Source organism: Sinocyclocheilus rhinocerous, unplaced genomic scaffold, assembly GCF_001515625.1.
Source record: "Sinocyclocheilus rhinocerous isolate Xijiao unplaced genomic scaffold, SAMN03320098_v1.1 scaffold2049, whole genome shotgun sequence".
Classification (NCBI taxonomy): domain Eukaryota; kingdom Metazoa; phylum Chordata; class Actinopteri; order Cypriniformes; family Cyprinidae; genus Sinocyclocheilus; species Sinocyclocheilus rhinocerous.
In genome coordinates, this window is record NW_015659530.1 from 675,808 (window position 1) to 691,797 (window position 15,990).

At 36.4% G+C, this 15,990-nt stretch overlaps 2 protein-coding genes across 2 annotated transcripts in view; both read right to left on the bottom strand.

The window, feature by feature from the left end:
• The window catches only part of LOC107723938 (semaphorin-3E-like), a 70,015-nt gene extending 67,164 nt beyond the window's left edge, over positions 1-2,851 (bottom strand). Inside the window, exon 1 of the mRNA XM_016532668.1 lies at positions 2,820-2,851. Within this exon, the coding sequence (XP_016388154.1) occupies positions 2,820-2,839 (20 nt within the window). The 5' untranslated portion in view covers positions 2,840-2,851. The remainder of the gene's footprint in view (positions 1-2,819) is intronic.
• A 1,152-nt stretch (positions 2,852-4,003) lies between these two features.
• The window catches only part of sema3ab (sema domain, immunoglobulin domain (Ig), short basic domain, secreted, (semaphorin) 3Ab), a 24,803-nt gene continuing 12,816 nt past the window's right edge, over positions 4,004-15,990 (bottom strand). The window contains exons 8-18 of the mRNA XM_016532666.1: positions 13,697-13,811; positions 13,524-13,593; positions 13,231-13,375; positions 12,908-13,127; positions 12,715-12,806; positions 12,443-12,484; positions 10,808-10,965; positions 8,747-8,814; positions 7,090-7,235; positions 5,658-6,078; positions 4,004-4,650 (exon numbers count right to left, since the gene is read on the bottom strand). Coding sequence (XP_016388152.1) covers positions 4,601-4,650; positions 5,658-6,078; positions 7,090-7,235; positions 8,747-8,814; positions 10,808-10,965; positions 12,443-12,484; positions 12,715-12,806; positions 12,908-13,127; positions 13,231-13,375; positions 13,524-13,593; positions 13,697-13,811 — 1,527 coding nt within the window. The 3' untranslated portion in view covers positions 4,004-4,600. The remainder of the gene's footprint in view (positions 4,651-5,657; positions 6,079-7,089; positions 7,236-8,746; positions 8,815-10,807; positions 10,966-12,442; positions 12,485-12,714; positions 12,807-12,907; positions 13,128-13,230; positions 13,376-13,523; positions 13,594-13,696; positions 13,812-15,990) is intronic.

Genomic DNA, 15,990 nt, shown 5'->3' on the forward strand with positions numbered 1-15,990 from the left:
CCACATGTGTGATAAGAATACCAGAGCAGGAGGGCTTGATCTCTGACCTGTGATCTAAAGGATGCATTAAGTTTTATTCAGCAAGGATGCATTAAGTTGATCAAAAGTGACAGTAAAGACATTGTTACAGAAGATTGCAATGGAATTGTCTATTCATCATAGAATCCTAAAATAATGTATCTTGATTTCTGTAAATAAATCACTAAATATATATAGGGGTGTGTGTGTGTTTTAGACTTAATTTAGAGCTCAGTGACAAATAAACACCAAAACACAAAACCCACACAGGATGTCTTCTCTTCTAATCCAACACAAAACCACAACGTCTTCTAAAATGTAACAAGCCCTCTTTTTAATTGAAGCAATTACATACTATTTCGTCTTAACCAATTTAAAAAGACAACTAAAAACTAAAATCAATGATTTTAAACGCTACACATGAACTCAGACATCGCAATATCACACTGTACTGTATGAAAAATAGACATTCATTTTGAGATTTGCTAAAGATTACATTTAACATGTTGCATGTTATGGCACAAATTTGATTGTATTTACATTAATTATTTATATAATAACACTAGCCTATATATTACCCTAAATACAGCAAGCTAATGCATCTTGGTGGTACAGTAAAACACAAACTACAGTTTGACTACATTTGAACATGTAACTATACTTCCAAGAATCCCTCCAGAGGGCAGCATAGAGTCACGAAGCAATGCAAGATTGCATCCAGCATTGATAAATAAATGGCCAAAATGTCTATTATAACAGCTACATCATGGCATAGCATATAAGGCAGTGCAAACAGCATCTACGTATAAAGATAAAGGGAATAAATGGGGGAAAAAATACAAATATATCAATAACTAAACATATACACTTATCCATATAGGCCTATAGCCAGCATGTGTTAGAAAGGCATTGAAGGAATATTCCATTAAAGCGTGCTGCTGTCTCTGAACCATAATAATCTTATATACAGCAACCCTCTACATTGCGAGTAAATCACTCGCATATGCGACTAAATCTTCACTCTGGTATGTGTATGTGTATGTGTATGTGTGTGTATATGTGTGTGTGTATATATATGTGTATGTGTATGTGTGTGTATATGTGTATGTATATATTTATCAGTCTGGCGAGTAAACAAAAAAATTTACTAGCCAATGGCGATTCAATTGCCAAGGTGTTCGTAGAGGGCTGTACAGGCTTTCACGCTCTTTGATAAAGCAGTGTAAACAATCCTGACACTAAGACACGTTCTTCAGGCAAACATCTTTTACAAGATGATGGCACAGAGGGCATTCAGCTGGTAAACATTTTGGCATCCTGTTTTTCTGAGCTTAATAAAGTTAGACAAATAGTGTTTTAATAGTTTGTTTTGCTTATAGTGGCAGTGTAGACCACAAATGACACGTACTTTAGTTCTAAATTATAAACCTAGGCCTTCTGTTATATATTCTATAGTATTACACATCTGTCCAAAGCTCCGCAAGGCCTTCTGGATTAAGTGTCACACACACATTCTGCAGTGCATGTAGAACATATGCCTCAACACACCATGGGACACACAGGCTCATTTGGTTTGAAGCACTCCCAAAGGTGAAAACTTCAAATTACTGCGCTCTGGGCATATATTCTCAGTGTCAATGGTCTGCACCATGGAATCCTGCCCAGTTCATTCATCACACAACCACTAATGCACTCGTTCATAGATATGGACATTTACGACAAACATCTGTGTCCACAGAGCAGTCTGTAGGGTAATCAGAACGACCTCTGACCTCTAGACACTATACATGACCAGCCGTCACCTTTAAGCGTGAGTGAGTTCAAAAGTCCATAAGGGAAAACAATCATTATTACGCTTTCAGTCGATACCTAGTTCATTTTTACCCTCACCTACAAACAGATGAGCTGGGTATAGCTGGATTTACAGAATGCTATAAATGCGTTTATAGAGTCATTTAGCTGCGATGGCCTAGTGGTAAATCAACTCTATATGGCAAGCTCTGGATTTTTAAACCGGTAAATGCAGTACCAAACTCTACAACCAGATGGCAGACATGTCTTTTGATTTGTTTACAATAACCAAAACTAGATCTTTACAGTTTACTGCGGAAAATGTCCAAAACCTGAGCTGCTATATTCCTTGGCATTATTAATTGCGCTCCGACATATTTCATGATGTTTACAATCGAGATGCCATAGAAGTGCCTGTGTTCAAGCATAGGTTTTGGACCTCAAGGTACATATTACATTTTTTGCTATGGAAGGAAACTCTTCTGTTGTGTGTCAAAGAAATATATTCAAAAACATTTTTCAAAGTTGTAAATATTTTTGTAAGTTTTTCAAAGTTCACAAGAAAATGCCATTTCAGTTTGTTCAACTGAAGGCTAACTTTTGCAGCAAAGTGGTCTAACATTAAGCATCTTTCTTCCAGTGAGAATTTCAGGCAGGCGAATAAGGTTGTGCTTACAAAAATCCAATTTACTGTATTCACACTCGATCTCAAATGGAACCGATGTCAAAGCAGATCTTAGGCATGCATAGCAAAGTGATGTGTTGTGGTAATGGATGAGACGTGACATCAACTTCCCATACATGAAAGAAAATAGCCTGCAAACATGTAACAATTCATTGAATAATTTGCACCCTTATTTAATTACCTTTTGTTGATAAATACGGCCCAATACACAGATAGCCTAATACACCCCTGGCGTAATAAAATAATTTTGATAATGACGCGTTATATTGTTTTCCGATCAAAAGACCCAACGCTGTCACGATTATAAATGAAGGAAACAACTTACAGTAAACGTAGCAGTCCCATCTAGACTACAGAATGTAACCCACACAAACATTCATAAACGAATGGAGAGCCCCATTCCATCTAACATCGATTTATCTGTGTGTAGAAAGTCCATTTTCCAGTCCTTCACTATGATAAAGCCACCGTTATTCCATATTTCACTTTTTATTGTCGAATATTTTGGATATTGCAGCCACACTTGCACCTGTGGCGTTCACCATAAACAGACACGATGACGCTAAACAGATAATGAAAGTTGATTGGTTAGAAAAGTTACAGTTGATGATGATTGGTTAATAAGGAGGAAGGCTAATTTAATCCATCCCTGATTTTGCATTTTTAATGTATTTATTTAATATTATAATTGTAATATAAAAATCTTATTTATCGATAGATAGATATATAGATAGATAGATAGATAGATAGAATCCTTGCTCAACTTCATCATGTATCATTAAATGGCATTGTATTGTTCTACATGGATTATTGTGTCAGTAATTTCACCCTGAACATTAAGCTTTTGCTTCTCTCAGCAGTATCACGAGTTTCATGGTTGAGAACCCCCTGAACTCCAGCATGAGAGGAAAGACTAATAACACAAGACGGAGAATTTTTCCCTGGGCCCAGGGCCCCAGGTGCAGCGGCCAGAGGACCTAGATCACAACGGCACTGCCAAGGCAATCAGAAACAAGAATGCACCCAGCGGTCCAGCCCTCAGAAACAGGTTCTTTAGAAGAGACATTTATTTGAACAGCAGAATGCATGCCAGAAATTAATATTTTACAGCAGCATTTTCATGTCTTTGTCCCTCGTTTCCAGTTCAGGAGAGTCCCTGTGAAAGGTCTAAGCAAGGCAGGTGACCTTTTCTGCCCGATGTCCATTCAAACTGAGCCAGCCAACCGAGTTCATACTGTTGAGTTTTGCATCTGAAATAATTTCATTTACAGCGGTTTCCTGTTGGTTATACATTTAGCTACAAAGGGAGGCAATTCATCAGGCAGAAATTATACCCGTCGATAACACCATCTGTCATTATTAGAATTTTAAGCACCACCTGGAATCCAACGCCAGACAAATCACTCATTAACAAGAGCAGCTACTGTAAACTAGTATAGAAATGAGTGGTGCTGTAAATTCACATGCAGTTTGTACACAGTGGCATATATTTTGGACCATTTTTTTCCCCCCATAAATAGTCTATATGTTCACAGCTACATTCAGATATATGTGTGCTGTAGGTGTGAGCGTGTGTGTGGCCTCAACAAGAAGGGTCAAAAATGACTTGATAAAACTAATTCGCCTAAAGAACAATTCTAATTAATGAATACGTACATAAACAGAAGGACCTACCGTTCCGATACAAAGATATACAGTATATGTTAAGGTCAACACACTCTATACACAGAATATCACTGACAAGTTCATTACCCAGAATGCACTGGGATTGTGCTTCAGCTAAATGGAGGTTAAACAGTGGTCTTTCAGCATCCATGTTTTGTCCCTCATAAAATGAAACAAGGTTTTTATACAGACTGAAACCTGTCTCACAGTATATTTTTGTATTTATGTCATATTTACAGGTATTTCAGTATCTGTTAGCATCTTGTGTCCTGTTACATCCTCTCAGAGTTCGAGTCTCAATACGTGTGAATGAAGACGTGCTCTGGTTCATAAGTAAATCTCTCACACACATACTAGAGGAAGTGGAATTCCGCTCTTCCTGTCTCCAGTCTCAGCAGAAGTCTGTTTGATTTCCTCATCCTTTTTTATTTAGAGTCCATGTCACACACTGCGGGGCACCCGCTGCATCTCGTGGGTCCTGCGATTGCGTCCTTTCTTGTTTTCTTGTACCCCCCATAAATAGTCTATATGTTCACAGCTACATTCAGATATATGTGTGCTGTAGGTGTGAGCGTGTGTGTGGCCTCAACAAGAAGGGTCAAAAATGACTTGATAAAACTAATTCGGTGAAAGTAGGACTTCTCAAGGAGTCTGTGAGTCCGGTCCCAGCTGTGTTCTGTCTCTGATCCCAGCAGTTCCAGTCACACAGCTGTCCCTTCCTCAGCCAAGGGACAGACTCGGGATATTATATAACAATGTGTCCTCCTTTGCCCTCTCATATTTAAAGTCAACAAAAAATCAAAACCAACCCCATTTACTCTCTCAGTACAAGTGTTTGGTCTTATTGCATGGTTCATGATTAAGTCCATAAGTTATTCCAAGGAAAAAAAAATAGTCTGTTTTCGTAATCCCTCTTAAAAATGTAATGAAATGTAAAAATCTCTAAAACGTCTCTAAGCTACGAATATATGAGGAGTGTAACAATGGCGCCACCCATTGGTTAAAACTTTTGTGACGTTATAATAAACATTATATTATGTTTATTATTTTATTTGATAAGATTGATAGAAATTGATCGTTTTATTTTCTGACATCTTCTTTGTGGATTAAAATGTATAAAATTATGATTAATGCTGTTTCACTCAGAAATGTCACATTATAGTAGCATAAAGTGTTCCAGACATACTATATTTCCATGTTGACTTCAAATATGGCCTTGAATGTCACATAAAATGCAAAAATGAAAATCTAAACTCCTTTTTAGCAGTTAATATTGCCATAAACAGAATTATTCTTCAGCTGAAAAACAGTCATATACTCTCTATAGTGCACTCTAAAAAATGCTGGGTTAAATACAACCCAGTGCTGGGTAAAATAGGGACAAACCCAGCATTTGGGTTGTTTTGACCCAGCGGTTGGGTTAAATGTTTAACCCAACCTTCTGGGTAGTAACCCAACCGCTGGGTCAAAACAACCCAATTGCTGGGTTGATTGCGTCCTTTCTTGTTTTCTTGTAGCAGCTTCCACTTACTGGTGTGTGATTGGCTGGAGTGGATGAGCTGGCTGGCGTGTGATTGGCTGGTGTGCAGCAGATTGGCTTTCTGCCTACGCTGTTTCCGTTCTCTTTTCCAAACCTGCTCGCAGAGCTGGTCGACGCTGTTCGGACTCGGTGGGTTGATGAGGGACAGGAAGTCGCGGTACCACATCTTGCCGTTGGCCGGGTCGTTGCTGTCGGGCGTGTCTCGGTGCAGGAGGTCATCCAGGTGTTCGGTGGGAATGACGTTGAGTGTGAGGCGGAGGAGGGTCTGGATGAAGCCGTGTTCGACAGCGTGGCAGTAATACACACCCGTGTCCTTCTGATGGAGGGTTCGGATCAACAGACCCTGTTCTGTGCCCAACACCCGCTCACCTGACTTTATCTAAACAAAACACGTAGACATGTGATCAGCTCACATGTTTTGAGTACTGTAAACATCATTGACAACAACAGTGCCTGATTCTTGTCAAATATAAGTTTCTTTATGTGACTTTTGTAATGTGATCCATACCTGACACCAAATTATAAAAATCAACATTTGTGACAGCATGTTGATCGACATAATTTAATCCAATATCAAATTGTGTTACAGCATGGAATACAACTTTTAAAAAAAAGAAAACATTAGCATTAATATTTTGACTTTTTTTAAACTTCACAACATTTGATATGTAATGCATATCCATGTATATTTAAACAAATAATTTTGCACCATTCTGTCTAAATTCTAAAATTATGAATATGTACAATACAATTATGAATACATACAGTGCAGTATATCAGGGTAAATCAATCACACAATTCTGAGGAATTTTGAGTAAGATTGATGGAAAGCTTGCATGAATTCTGACCTGATATTTAACTGATCTAATTGCAAAAATCAAATTTGTATTTGATTTATTTATCAACTGGACATTGAAAAAGTCAGATTCAATGTGCTTTTTCTGTTCAAACAGCCATTGGTCATACATTTATTTGTTCTTTTTTGTGTGAAAGGAATTTTAAAAAATAATTTAAGGTAATAACGTAAATAAATAAATAAAATGAATGAGAAATTCTATTTAGATTCTATTTCTAGGTTATTTAAATAAGCACATATGTAACACTGATCATGTGAACTCCAGTACAAGGTCAGATGTTTTTGCTTCCATTAAAGCACATGATGCTCTTTCCTTGATGGATCATTTTTAAATCATGCTGGAGATCATGATCATCAGGTATGAACAGCTCGATGTCCATGCGGCTCAAGCGCTGCTGTCATTTGAGTAAAAGAGGGACAAACCAAATCCTAAGAACTCTAAAATGATGTTAATTTTTCAATTCAGCTTTTTACTTAAATTGTTATGCTGATAACTGGTCTTTTGGCCTCCACTGTATACATAACAGAACATACCTCTTGTTTGCGGTCCTCTCCATGTCTCTGAAATTGCCAGTAAATAAGGGCACGCTGGGATTTAGGACTGCACTCCAGAAAAGAGCTGCTGTTTTCAACCCCGTACATTGTCTTATCCAGCAAACCCCTCTCTCCGTCTGCCTCATCTGCTCAAATAGACAGGGAAACAAAAGAGAAAGAAGTGAGAAATCTTGATTCTGAGACAGACAGGGCATCCAGCAGTGAGAATACAAACTGATAGTTCAGACCATATGCTATCACACTAGTGAAGTCACACCCAGCATGTCTATATCACACAGCTGTGTGTCTCTCAACATGTTTCAGGTCTATAGGGATCCAAGGCCAAGAGAGACCAAAAAAAGAAATCACTTGTTGTGTTAAGCGGCATCTATTCCTCAGTCTCTCATTTTCCTCTGCCATCCTTTTAAGTCTAAACTATGAAACGTCAGAGCGGAGTGCTGTGGGTTAGCGGTGCCACTGTAATGAGGTGTTTCCGACACAGGAAATCTGTGTGTGGTCTCCATGAGGGTGATCACACATTGATAATAATAAGAAATGCACCAAATCAGCATATAAGAATGATTTCTGAAGGATCACGTGACACTGAAGACTGGAGTTATGATGCTGAAAATTCAGCTTTGCATCACAGGAATAAATTAAACGTTAAAATATTTAAGATTGTAATAATATTTCACATTACTGGTTTTATGATCAAATAAATGCAGGAGCATGAGAGACTTCATTCAAAAGCATTCTTATAGAATCTTATAAACTTTTGAACGGTAGTGTACAGTATATCTACATTGACGTGTGGAAGTGCATGTTCTGGAGCCTGTATTTTTGCAACATCTGTGAAACCGTTTCTCAGCAGTTAAATATGTCATTAACATAGCAGAATGACCTTTTTAGGCTGTGTTTCATTTCAGAAGCTTTAATTAAACACTAACCTGGCATGTATAGCATGTATGCAGAGCTTTCATTAAAAACCATTATGAACAGTTGCAATTATATCTTTGGCTTCAAAATGTAAGTTTCTCCACACATCCTGAATTTTATGTTATGAAGAGACGTGGTGGGAAGTATGAGACCCTGACTGCTTTCTTGCTAGCATGTTATCACACATAACATAATGTCAAGTAGTAAGATCTGCAAGTTGGATTGTGATGCAAAGCTGAATTTTCAGCATCATTACTCCAGTCTCACATGATCCTTCAGAAATCATTCTAATATGCTGATTTGCTGCTAAAGAAACTTTTCTTAATATTATTAATGTTGAAAACAGTTGTGTAGCTTAATATTTTTGTGGAAACCATTATACATTTCCCCCCCCCCAGAACAGCAATTATTTTAAATAATATTAACATTTTCTTTTTTAACATTATAGTCACCTTTGATAAATGTAATGCATACAATCTGCATACAATCTTGCTGAATGCAATCTCCAAACTTTTGAATGGTAGTATACAGGTGTATCTCAATAAAATAGAATGTCGTGGAAAAGTTCATTTATTTCAGTAAGTTATCATGTAAAGACCTGGCAGAAAATGATGGACTGTGTAGATAAAAATGTACAATCATTGACCCACAGTAACAGTGTGTTGCTGCACATACAGTAGTAAATATGTTTTGTGATTGCACTGAGATCTTCCAGTATTACCGTGATGCTGTAGATCTGAACACTGAGTCAGAGGGTCTCCGTTCCTTATATCCTGACGCCTCGTTCTCCTGCGAACGTACAACACACATCGCAGAAAATTAGAAAGGGCAGGTGAGCGAGAGCACACTGAAACTCACATATCCACTCCTACACACATCTGTCTCACAGAAAAGCTCTCACTATATTATGCTCAAAGTAAATCAAACACAGCTCCTCATGAGCATACGTGTGTCTGAAATGGAACCTGTTTCAGCTCTGGGCTGTTTAGTCTCTAACCTTTATGAAAAGACGTATCATGCAACATATGTCCTGAGACATCTTGTCCTGAATGTACCTTTGAGGCAACTCCATAATGCTGGCAATATGTGAGGCCTTTTCAGCAGCAGTAGCGCACAAAGAACCTCTCTGAGAACCTCGTCCACAAACATATTACTTGCTACTGGAACATGACATGGACTGTAAATGTGAGACCTGACCTGTTCCTGTTTTGGAAATTGAAGATGAAGTATTAAGTAGGGGTATGTTTGCTTTTGACGGCCCGAAGGAGATGAGCTTAAACAGTGAAAACGATAGTGGTGCTCCTAAGTGCTACAAAGGACAGCTGGGAAATCCAATGAGATTATGATGGACACCTCAAATAAGGTCAAGAACTCAAAGATGAAATGACAGCATTGTGACTTCTGATGTTCTAATATAATAGTAAAACTGACATTAAAGGGATAGTTCACCTAAAAATGAAAATCTTTTTCAATCAGCACGTGTTATTCCAAAACTGTGACTTTCTTTCATCCGAGGAATACAACAGGAGATACATCAAGTATTACCAGGGACTGTCAAGCAGAGTTGTTGTAAACTAAATTGTTAACTAATTGTTGACTAAATTAACTGAAACTAAAACTAGTAAATAAATGCTTTTGCTATTTAAAATAAAGCTGAAATAAAATAAAATGTACGTTGTATATGTACAATTTAAACTAACTGAAATATAGTTTAAGTGAAGCACTAAAATTAGTAAAATAAAAAATCAATTGAAATAAAAATCAAGCTAAATAGAAATATTAAAAACTAATAACAATGACAAAATTAAATTACTAAAACTTAATCTTAAATTAAAATAAACATAAAACAGCTTTGTGAAGCTGACAGAAATTGAAGTCAGTATTTACTAAAAAAAAAACAATCTTCTAAAATTGTTTGTATTGTATGGCTTCAGAAGACTTAGAATGTAGTGCAGAAGTCTTTATTTATTTGGTACTTCTTATTTACTTTTTTGTGTCTTTTGTCAGTCCTTAGCCAATATATGTATTTATGATGTACAGAAAAGAGCAGCTTAGACATTCTACTAAACATCTCTTTTTTGTTCCATAGAAGAAAGATCATACAGGTTTGTAATAATATGTGGCTAAATAAATGGTGACAATTTTCATTTTGGTGTTAATTTTTGTGTCATCTACCAGTTTTGTTATTGTTAAATAAAAGTATAAAAAAAATTTGCTTTTGTTAATTTAAAGCTGAAATAAAATAAAATAAAATAAAAAATAAAATATTAGATTTAAACAAAATGTAAAAATTGGCAACTGACTAAAATAAGTTGAAGAATTAAAATGACTAAAACTGAAATACAAAATAAATTAAAGCTCAGTAGAAACATATAAAAATGACAAAAGTATATGACAAAATGAGTAAAACTAAAATTAAAATGTAAACTGAAAATATAAAAATAAAAGGGTTTTTGATATACAGGTCATACAGGTTAGTAACAATATGTAGCTAAGAAAGTTTTCATTTTGGCGTTAATTTTTGTGTCAACTACTAGTTTTGTTATTGTTAACTGAAAGCATGAAAAAAATTGTTTTTGTTAATTTACAGCTGAAATAAAATAAAATATTAGATGTAAACAAAACTTGTAAAAAAAAATAAAAAAATAAAAGGGTTTTTGATATATTTTGATATAGTAGCAACCCAAAAGAATTCAGAAACCCATTGTGGAAAAACACAGTTCATAGAGCATCTTCTTCATCTTAGGTCAACTTTGCAGTGTTTCTGCGTTCCTCATCGTACCTCTTAGCAGTTGGAAAGTATCGGGAACACTGCGAGCCGTCCCAGGCGCAGTAAGGATCACGTGCCAGACAGCACTCAGCGCAGGCCTTCCCGTACACGTCACAGCGATGCAGCGGCATCTGAGAAACCCCAATGGTGGATCCAAGATAGAGCTGTTGCTGTAACGATAGAGCAGAGAGATTGAGACTTACTTAAAACAATGATGGCAAAGTTTTGATGGTCTGTGCTGGTGAGATCGCCGAGTTAACGACTGTTTCGCTGAGAATACGGGAACTTTCTCGGGGCTTGCACGCAGCTGTTTAATTATATATCCCTTCAGATAACCTCCCAGTGTCTGCTTGATTATTCACACCATCTAAAGGAGAGCTCACGCTGCAGTCCTGTGTGTAAAACCAGCTGGTGTGTGTGTGACGGTGTGTGTGTATGTGTGGCCTCTAATGGCAGTACCTCATGTTGCCGTGTTGTGTGAGTGACTGTGACAGCAGCCCCTGCTCTGCGTAATGTAGCTTGAGGCCAAGCAACGAGTGTGTAACCCAGCCTGAGTGTGAGAACTGTGCTGGGTTTTTTGGTACATGATAAATCTGGCTGGTCTATATCACCTCTGTCAACAAAATGCAGTGCAGCATGACAATTTCCCCACAAAACGCCCAGTGCTAACTTGGCTGACCAGTTCACTATTTTTTAAAAACCTCACATGCTATGCTAGTTGTGCACTTACAGAGATCACATATTAGACTTATTGGGTCTTGTTGTGAGCATTGATTTTTACACAAAAATAATGATTCATTAGCAAGTTTGCATTTAAAATTAGGATAATATTTAGGATCAATTCAAGATATATGTCTGCAAAAATCACAGTGGTTAAAAAAAATAATTCAGCTTAACACATGTTAGAATGTGATAAGCTGAATGATTTTATTTTAACTTTTATGTCTATATTTATATTAACATTCAAACTTTTGGGGTTGGTAAGATTTTTTAAATGTTTTTGAAAGATTTTATGTTCACCCAGCATGCAATTATTTGATCAAAAATACAGAAAAAAAAGTAATATTGTGAAATATGATTACAATTTAAAATAACTGTTTTCTATTTCAGTATATTTTGAAATGTAATCCATTGTTGTGATGGCAAAACTAAATCTTCAGCAGCCATTACTCCAGTGTACAGTGTCACATGCTCCTTCAGAAATCATATTCATTATGAAAAATCTATTTTAATGTTGATTTGGTGCACAACATATTTACTATCATTAACAGTTGTGCTACTTAACATTTTTGTGGAAACAGTGATGCACTGCAGTGATTCATACACACACACACACACACACACACACACATATATATATTTTTTTTCTTTCTTTTTTTTACAGAATAATTTGGATTAATCAATGTTAGAACAAGGATAAGAACAAATTTACACATGTTATGAATTTCTGTCCACTTGTACAAAAGTATAAGTGAATAAGACCTATTGTGATCTATAAAGTATTAGACCTATTTTGCTCTTTTAAATTCACTCTTTTCCTCAGGCTTGCTTAATGGAATTATGTTTAGTACTGCCACTTATTTGAATTGCTTTCACCATCTTTATTACATTAAGAGATCAGTTGTTTTCAGTTCTAATAATACCAACCTGCTTTGTGGAGAGTTCCATAGCAGTAATAGCTGTTGGTTCCTGTAAACAAAATAAGTGTTTTTAATGCTCTATATTGTCTATCACCAAAATATTACAAAATATTTCTTAGCATGAAAAAGGGAAAATAATACAGCTTAAAAATAGTGCCTTTGGAGTGTTTTAGTGGAAAAATGCTACAGCGTAGAATGTAAAGTAGTAGTAGATAGAAAAAAAATCTTAATAATAAACCAATTAGAAATAAATCAGTATAATAAACTCTGTAAACCCACTCTGAACACAGTCATCTCTTCCAACAGGACTTCTTCAAGATCATGCCATGTTCCTCTGGGGATAGAAACCACCTTAAGAACTGTGCCCATGTCTACGGTAGAAAAATAACAGAATTAACTTGAGCTTTACATACAGTATTTTGGTTTAAAAAATTACAGAAATCTAATTATTTAAAAACTCTATTCCACTCACCAGTGCCAATAAACATGACATCATACTGTCCATCCTCTGCCTCCACCCTGTCCACCACTATCTGTGTGAACTGATAGTCAACATCGGTTTTGATTATGATTGGACGGTTGTTGATGGGGAACACTGGGTTGTACATGGCCGGATGGCTTCTGGCAAATGTGATAACATCGTCAGGAAAGTCCTTTGTTGATTCAAAACCATCAAACGTTTTGCTGGGGCACTGTTAACATCCAGAAGAACATGTGTTCAAACCCAAGCAGGCAAGTCACTTTATTTTGAAAAGTGAAATGTAAAAAGGCATCAGCACTGATTGGCCGTCTTACCGTGCCAGGTCTTGGATATGGCACTCGACCCAAAAACGGTACCCATTGGTAGTTGGGTCCATCTCGGTGGGCAAAGGGGCCCAGAAACACCCTCCTGATATCCGCCATACTGTACATACACACCGCTGAGCCCTTAAAGATGTTACTGTAAACCCGAGAAACAGCAATTATGAGTTTTTTGACAGCTTTGCCTTCAGGGTCTTAAGACACAATTATCAAGGTCTGAATACAAAAAGACAGAATTAGCATTCAGGCTTAGTGGGAAATTTGGTGTAAATTGGATGTTTTAATACCTGGATGTTGTAAATACAGCATAGATAATAGGGTTTTTGGGATCCTTGGAGCTCATGAGAAAAACATCCTCTGAAAACGATCGAAACAAAATTTAGTGAGTGGTCAACCAAATATGCCAAAATAGAGACGTACAGCAAAATACGAAGGCATTGTCATAGCATGGGTCACTTACGTAGTTCATCAAAGTGTGTGTCGATGCCGTTCAGGCCAGGAACCGAGCAGATTAAACGGGCCTTCAGGAAGGTGGTCCATTTGTTCACCAGACTCCTGTGGCCTCCAAAATCATTCTGTCAGGGACAAATTAAAACGTACTTGTATCATTTTACTTATCATGTTTACTTCAGACATGCCGATGTGTAAAAGAATATAATTAGCAGCAATTTATTATTTTTTTTCTGAAGAAGGGCTGTGTGCCATTCAGAATTGAATAGAGAATCATTTTTGAATTCCATTTATATTGAGGTATAAAACAGGAAATAAATTCAAATTTGAAATTTAAGGAAGTTAAATTAGGAAATTCAAAGAAATTCGTATAACCCCTATACATTTTAACAATAAAAAATAAAGTTTGTCAATACAAACTCAGAATTTTAAAGTGACATTTGAATTTGAAAGTTTAAAAAAGAAAAAAAGTAGTTTAAAAAGTTAAAATATTTATGGCCTAGTGTGGATGAACTTTTCACTTCCCAGAATACCATCTGTATGTATTTTGTCAAATTTATTTGAACTAAAATTCAGTACATTTCTGTGGAGCATGGCCAATTCAAATTGAATAGAGACAATTCAGTTTAAGGGATTATTCATTTCCAGAGCACAAACAAAATCTTCATTCCTATTGAAATGTGATTAAAGGGGTCATGAATAGAACTTTTTATTTTATAATGTAAAGATTTGCACTTTTTAAAAAAACTCATAATTTACCAATAAAAAGCTACTTTCTACCCTGTGCCTCTTTTAAGACACTTTTCAACACTTTTTACAACATTTGCACTGTCACAGCTGCCGAGATTAACTAATTGTGAAAAGAATTCTACTGAGACATTCACGTAGTTGAAAATAAACAGCCAGCCTTGCGCTAAAGTATTAATTACCATTATGTAATAAAGCAAAATTAGTCATTTTGGCAGCTTGGTTTCAGTAAAAGCTGTTTTTTAAACCAACAAGGAAGTTTGGAGATCTGAAACTTACAGTGTTTTTATAGTACAATGACCTCTAACATGTCAAAAGATCAAGGAAAAGTAGATTTCTCAATTCATGACCCCTTTAAAGTAGACGCTCTACAACATAAAAGTCCCAAAAACATTAACTCCAGTCATCTTTAGCACAGACACCACTTATTTATAGAATGATTATTGATGATTCATTCATTTTAAAGAGGTGTGTGCATGTGTATATACACACATATTTCTACAATCTTGTTTTACGTAAAAACCTGGCAGTCGGCATGTGAAACACATGAGCAATATAAACAATCTCCTTTACTGTGGATTGATCAGCTCTAATTAGCAGGGCTGGAAAATGCGTTGCATAAACTAAACATACACTCTGCATAATAAGACAATTGTCTGTGTCGGTGAAGGGAGGATTCCAGTCATACCGGAATACCGAGCGAGCTGTAATTGAGAACACCTTTCTACCACTTCAAGCTGTAGACTCGCACTTGAGCTGAGCGAGTCTGCCAAAGTCTCACATTTTCTCCACAGAGCAGTCTTTGTTCTCTCGGCTGATGGCTCCGGTGACATTTTAGCCATCTCTTAAGTTTCACGGTGGGGGGTGAGAGCAAGGCCACAAAACAGAGGTGAAGTCAAATGCAAAAACACTGGCCGAGCCATCTAGCTACCTGTATCGCCACCATGAGGAGGAGAGGAATGGAGCAAAGGTGTTGTATGCATTATCGTAGTAAAGAGAAATCACAAATGAGATTTAGTTAATATCTCAATCGCCTCTTCTAGACTACAAGAATAAATGGAAACAGTCTCTGGTTTCTTAAAGTATTTTTCTGAGAAAAAGAGTCCTAGACTGTGCTCAAATTTGCCAAGATATCAACAAAGTCAGAGATTTCAATATGGCATCGTCAGATTGGAAAAATACTGGCAAAATATGCTTGTGGTGACATTTTTGCAAAATTATATTACGTAGATTCTTGCAGGTTTTATGACATTCTCAAAGTGAAATGTCCAGTGTGTAGCATGTTTGGTTTTATCGATAGTTTTAACAAAAGCAAACATGAGATGTAATCGCTTTTATCTCTATTGGCATGATACATGTTTCACAAGATTCATACCTAAGCGCTTTGCAGTGCAAGCAGGGGCGTAGCCATCATTTCAGAAGTGAGGGGGATAGAAATGTTATATATATATATATATATATAAAACATTACAATATAAAATTTCTGTAATCTATATAACCTACCAGTCAACAGTTTTTGAACAGTAAGATTTTTTATGTTTTACAAAGAAGTCTCTT